At 55.3% G+C, this 5,743-nt stretch overlaps 3 protein-coding genes across 3 annotated transcripts in view; 1 reads left to right on the top strand and 2 right to left on the bottom strand.

The window, feature by feature from the left end:
* SDRG_14028 (hypothetical protein) overlaps positions 1 to 306 on the top strand; it is a gene marked incomplete at its 5' end in the record, with an annotated part of 1,515 nt that extends 1,209 nt beyond the window's left edge. Inside the window, one exon of the mRNA XM_008620131.1 lies at positions 37 to 306. Coding sequence (XP_008618353.1) covers positions 37 to 270 — 234 coding nt within the window. The 3' untranslated portion in view covers positions 271 to 306. The remainder of the gene's footprint in view (positions 1 to 36) is intronic.
* Positions 307 to 689: 383 nt separating this feature from the next.
* SDRG_14029 (hypothetical protein) lies at positions 690 to 2,931 on the bottom strand. Its single transcript, XM_008620132.1, has 4 exons — positions 2,612 to 2,931; positions 2,448 to 2,565; positions 1,541 to 2,399; positions 690 to 1,481 (listed from the first exon to the last, which is right to left on the bottom strand). The coding sequence occupies exons 1-4, from the start codon at positions 2,921 to 2,923 to the stop codon at positions 734 to 736; spliced, it is 2,037 nt and encodes a 678-aa protein (XP_008618354.1). The 5' UTR covers positions 2,924 to 2,931; the 3' UTR covers positions 690 to 733.
* A 2,146-nt stretch (positions 2,932 to 5,077) lies between these two features.
* The window catches only part of SDRG_14030 (hypothetical protein), a gene marked incomplete at its 3' end in the record, with an annotated part of 4,323 nt that continues 3,657 nt past the window's right edge, over positions 5,078 to 5,743 (bottom strand). Inside the window, exon 5 of the mRNA XM_008620133.1 lies at positions 5,078 to 5,456. Coding sequence (XP_008618355.1) covers positions 5,078 to 5,456 — 379 coding nt within the window. The remainder of the gene's footprint in view (positions 5,457 to 5,743) is intronic.

Here is a 5,743-nt window from a genome sequence, read left to right on the forward strand (position 1 = left end):
TGCGAGGGCGGCGGCGGCAAGCAGTTTGGCGCGCAGATCGTGTACGCACTCGCCGTCTTTGCGTTCGTCGGTGTCTGCGTCAGCATCATCTTTGGCAGCATGAAGGCACTCGGGTACCTCCGCGTCTCGGCCGAAGCCGAGCGCATGGGCATGGACGCGTTCGAACACGGCGGGTCGGCGTACGACAATGGCGAGGACGACGAGCACACCAACAAGGAGAGCTACAACAACTCGCTGCAGAGCCCGGCCGCGCGTCGCGACGTTGTTTAGAGTCGTGCAACAGCTTTTTGGATTAATGAATTTTGAGTGGACATTAGTGTTGTGGTTATGGACGAGATATATATACGAGTGTAGTTGGGCTAGGGTACATATACGTAGCAGAAATCGATCGTCGATATTGTTGCAACGAGCCCTTGTCTTGCCTTGCTAAACGTGATATTGCCAATGCTGTGGGAAGCTGCGACTGGGCTTTGCGGAGCTTTGCCGTTGGCGGGACGACTGCAAACGCACGTGGTGATGGTTACGGACGACTGGCGGGGCTGGACCACCGTATCATGTGGTTGCATTCGTCCGGCGGATCACGAAATTTGACTTCGAGGCATTTGATTCATGAAATTCGTAAAGCGAAATTTTCCAGTGTGCTTCAGTCGCTGGCGTTTCACTCCAATTGAGTTCGATTTGTAGTATTCTGTCGGTCAGATAGGAAACTCTTGGTATAATTAATTGATATCGCTTAGAGGTGGGTCTGCTGCTGCTGTCGGAGGAGCTCCACGATGAAAGCGAGCTTGGCGTCGACGTCCTGGACCTTGGCGTCCATGCTGGCGACCTTGGCGAGGACCGCCGCCGCATCCAGCATCGACGCTGCCTTCGACGGCAGCACCGTGCGCTCCGAGGAGGACACCGTATTGGCAAACACCTCGAGCTTCCGGATCGTCTTCTCGCCTTGGAGGTCCGTGACGTTGATGGCTTGGGCGATCTGCTTGGCAGTCCAGACCGTCGTGCCGTTGACGTCTTGGTTCAAAATGGTCTCGAGCCGACGAAGGTGGTCCGGGCGCCGCAGAACGTAGATCGAGAGCACGTCTTGGAGCACAGCGATGAACTCGGTGATGAACGACCGCTTGCCTTCGTTGGTCGTAACGACGTCTTCGTGCGCTGCGATGATGACCGCGAGCATGATGTTGATCAAGACGAGCGTGATGATCGACTGCGACGCCCAGTACCAAAGGATCGCGAGGTCGTTGTAGTCCTTGATCATGTCGTAGCTGTAGCCGCCAAAGAGCATGTTGATGCACGTCACCATCGACTTGTGCAAGCTCGAGAATTCGTCGAGCTGCGGGCCAAAGAGGAGGCACCCGGACGTCGCGAGCGCCATGACGACCAAGAGGAAGATGAAGAGGAACGCGCCGAGGCGCTTGAGACTGGCCACAATCGTGTTGGTCAAAATGTTCATGGTCGGGTGAAACTGAAACGCCGCGAGCACACTATACAAAACACAAGATAAGACAATCATCTCCACAAATCGAAAAATGAAAATACGTACTGGACCACGAGCTGGAGGCACGCGACGATCGAAATCACATAGAGAAACTGGATTGACGGACCGAATGTGTCGATAAAGTCCGAGACGTCGGGCTGGTTGCTCTTGCCCATCTGGATGCGCTGCTCGGCGAGCGGCAGCTTGTACAAGTCGTCATAGAACGTCGTCAACTTGGCGAGTTCGTCCTCAAAGTGCGACGCAAAGAACTTTTGGCAAATCTGGACCCACGCCGCATAGTACAAGCCGACGCAGAGAATCGAGCACCACTCGATGAACGTCGTGCGCGCGTCGCAGCGCCAAGCAACTTGGCGACAAATTTGGCGCTTGATCGTAAGGAGGCGGCGGCCGAGGACCGCGAGGACAAAGATGCCGACGATGATGTCGAGGATCGTGTTGAGCACCGACGTCGAGTACGGGTTGGTCGGGACGCTCTGCACCGAGTACGTTGGCGTATACGCGCCGCCCTCTTCGACATGGATTTCAAAGTGGAGGTACGAGAACATGTCGAGCTCGCCGTTGTACGTGGTGATCTTGACGTGGAACTCGCGCGTCGCCATCGAGAGGAAGTAGCCGCCAGCACTGCCTTCGTCGACCCAGCGCTTAAAGCGCGCGTACGGATCCGGATTTGCGATCGGAATGTACATGGTGTACCACGGCTGTCGACGCAAGTTGCGCGTCGCGAGATCGCCTTCCTTGACGTCCGACTCCATTGAAAAATCAAAGCACGGCCCGTAGCGCTTGGCGAGGAGCGAGTCGCTTTCGCACTTGGTCATGCGCGTGTTAAAAATCGAAAACTCGACTGCACCCACGAGCTGGTTGTACGAGCTAATGCGCCCTTGGAGCTCTGGCGGCAAGATCGTTCCTAGTAGAAATCGAATCTTTAGAAATAGACTCGAAACAAGCGAGGTACCGTTGACAGCGGTCTTTGTAAAGACGGACGGCAGCACCGAGTTGTTGATCCACTTGGGAATGTCGTCCATGGCCCGAATCTTCATAAAGTTGACAATCGTCTTGGACTGCACGACATCCTGTACACAAAAATGAGTCGTCGGTCGAGCAAAATGGAAAATATACCGAGGCCTTGGGGTTGAGCGACGACGAGACGCCGTGGTCGGCCAAGTACACTTGGTGGATCGGCGTGTGCGTCAACACCATCGCGATAAAGGCGAAGAAGAGCAAGCACGGCACGGGGACGTTGACAAAATGGTGCCGCAAATCTTGGCGCGCTTGGAGTCCGATGCGCGCGCGCTGCGTCGAGATGCTCATAGCCTCGGGCTCGAGCATCGCGAGTGGCGTCTCGGCCGTCTCGAGGTCCTGCGCCCCCCAGACACCAGGGTGGGTCACGGGGCTGCTCTCTTGCACATAGTGCGTGCTGAAGCTCTTCATCACTCTGGCGCCAAAGGAAAAGTGAGCGTGCCCGGTGTTCCACACGGGGCGACACATGCTTTTCGGCGCCAGAGGCAACGCCAACGTCCAACCTCATCAAATGCCACTCGTCGTGCGCCATTTGATTGGCCCATAGAAAATAGAATTCCCAAAATCGCGTGCGGATTGGATAAAAAGAATTTCGATGCCACCAGATGCCACCTGTTGTGGTCGGCGCGAGCGTCACACGCTCACGTCCACAAACAAAACGTGGTTGGTCACACACGAGTTCTTGAAGATGCCACGCTGGAACACACTCCCATCCATCGCTACCCAAGTCGGAACAGCGCGTCGATCTCGCTCCTTTGGCTGTTGCAAGTTGTTGCGGTAGCGGGCCAAGCCCTCGCGCTGGGTGCTCTGAAAACACATAGCTCTCCCGTGGCTGCAGTTCGTGTCATGGCAGACAGATGACTGCACGGGATGCATGATGCTCTCCGATGGGGCAGAGAGGCTGATACGGTGCCGTGTCTGTGTCGCGTGTGGGCGCGTCATGACTTTGGTAGTCATCACGCGCACAGGACACAATGCGCGCATGAGTCGGCTCGTTGCAGCTACGAATCGTTGGACTGCAGGACGATGAAGACGTTTACTAAGAGGCCCGACAACTACAATCATTGTCCGTCTGGAGAGCGTCAGTTCAAACGTGGCTGGAATCCCGAACTCCGGATTCCGCAGAATTTTGCTCGCGCCTGATAAAGTGGGATGTTGTCACAACCCAGCGGCGCGAGTCGCCAGAACCACCAATAATGCAACGCTTGACGTGGCTCAATCTCAAGTGTGAGAAGAACAACCGAACGCCACTCGCTCCGTTGCGCACGATTCGATGCCGTCCATACCTTGGTACGCTGTCAAGTATGTATAGAGCTAATAGCTGGAGCGAATGAGTCTCTCCTTGGTTAAACTGAATGATGGTCATTACGAGATTGTCACAATTCACCAACAACTCAACACGCTGAGTGTTCGTGTTGGCAGCGGCGCACGCTTGACAGGTACTGAAGGAGCGTTGGTCGCTGTGCCTCTACACTCGTCAAACACAACGGTAAGGCTGCGAGCTCTCGAGTACTACATCGCGTGGGCGCTGCCTGCTCCGACGTCGGCAAAGTCAGGACGAGTGCGGGCAGTCCGTCAAGTGGATCCTGCTAGCTCAATGCTGCTAGTTTGCCGTTGCGTAAAGTGATGGTAGATTCCTTGAGGTGACGTGGCAAAGGTGTCCATATCAAACGCGTCCCTCCAGCAACGTGACGTTGCCTACCCATACTACCCAATCACCAGATCACTCCCCAATCACAATGAAAGCCCACTATACTAGCAAGAACGACCTTGTACTTTGTACTTCAATTAGACGACGACTCGTTTACATTGTCATGAGAATCACCGATAGCCCACAAGCACCTAGAAGCGCCCACGCAGTGCGGGCGTATTGCGCTGCACCGTTCGTATTCGGCGGCGCCGTCGTCGTGTTCGACTCCATACTGGTATTCGGTTCTGTCGTCATGACATCGTCCGATATAAAGAGGTCAAAGCTTTCCTCGTTCGTGTCGACGGGCACTTCGAGCAACCCAATGTTGTCGCCCAGCTCTGGGTCATCCGACGCGTCGACCGTGATGGTAGCTCCACTGCCCGTCGAATTGGTCTCTATAAGACATCCTCGTTAGCACACTTGCAGGGTTAGCGGTCGTTGACTCGTAGTGTACCGGGTTTGGGCTTTTTGCAGGCGGTGGGTGTAATCGCAGCGTTGACGCAGGTTGCAGCCGTCAAGTAACATTCGTTCTAAAACTTGAGCGCGACGCCCTAAGCGTTGCGCACACCTTGTTCGTGGCAAGTGCCAGTTCCTCTCGCCGGGTTGATGCACCTTGCCTTGGGGTAGCACAGGTGGTCGTACGTCGCGCCGTTGGAGCCGCGGACAGGAGCAACTTGATTGAGCTTGCACTTGGCGAACTTGGACAAGCACGACGGGTCGCGGCTCTTGCACTTGAGGAAGTCGCACTGGTTAAACGAATACTTTTTTTAATAGTTTTCTAGGAAATTGCATGTATGGATCGACCGAGAGATAGACAAATACATGCAAAGGACTGTGTACTCGAGGTGCATGCTAGGATGATTCAACTACACTACTCAAATGAGGCGTTGTTGCTGCTGCTTCATGCACTCGACCAAGAAGGCGAGCTTTGCGTCCATCTCTTGCATCTTGGCATCGGCGCTCTGGCCGCTTGGCGCCACCGCGCGATCCAAAGCCGCGGTGATCTGGTTGACGCCGCGCACCGGCTCCTCAACGTCCACGGACGCTGCGTAGTGCTTGAGCTTGGAGATGAGCCGCTCGGCGCGGGGCTCGGTAATGTTGATCCCGAGCGCGACGTCCTTGGTCGTCCACACAGTGTGCGACTCGATCTCCATGCGGTTGGTGAGCTTCTTGAAGAGGTCCGGGCGCCGCAAAATGTAAATCTTAATCACATCCCGCATGACAAGGAAGAACTCGTCCACAAACGAGCGCTTGCTACAAGAAAACATGAGCAATGCATCTCGGAAATCGATGATGCCATACCCGAGGTTAATGTCAACAATCTCTTGGTGGGACGTGATGACAACCGCGAGCATGATGTTGACCAGCACGAGCGTCACGATTGACTGACTGACCCAAAACCACACGACCGCGAGGTCGTTGACGTCCTTGATGAGGTCGTAGCTGTAGCCGCCAAAGAGCATGTTGATGCACGTCACCATCGACTTGTCGAGGCGGCTGAATTCTTCGAGCTGCGGACCAAAGAGGAGGCACCCGGACGT

Source organism: Saprolegnia diclina (assembly GCF_000281045.1).
Source record: "Saprolegnia diclina VS20 unplaced genomic scaffold supercont1.66, whole genome shotgun sequence".
NCBI classification, from domain to species: domain Eukaryota; phylum Oomycota; class Saprolegniomycetes; order Saprolegniales; family Saprolegniaceae; genus Saprolegnia; species Saprolegnia diclina.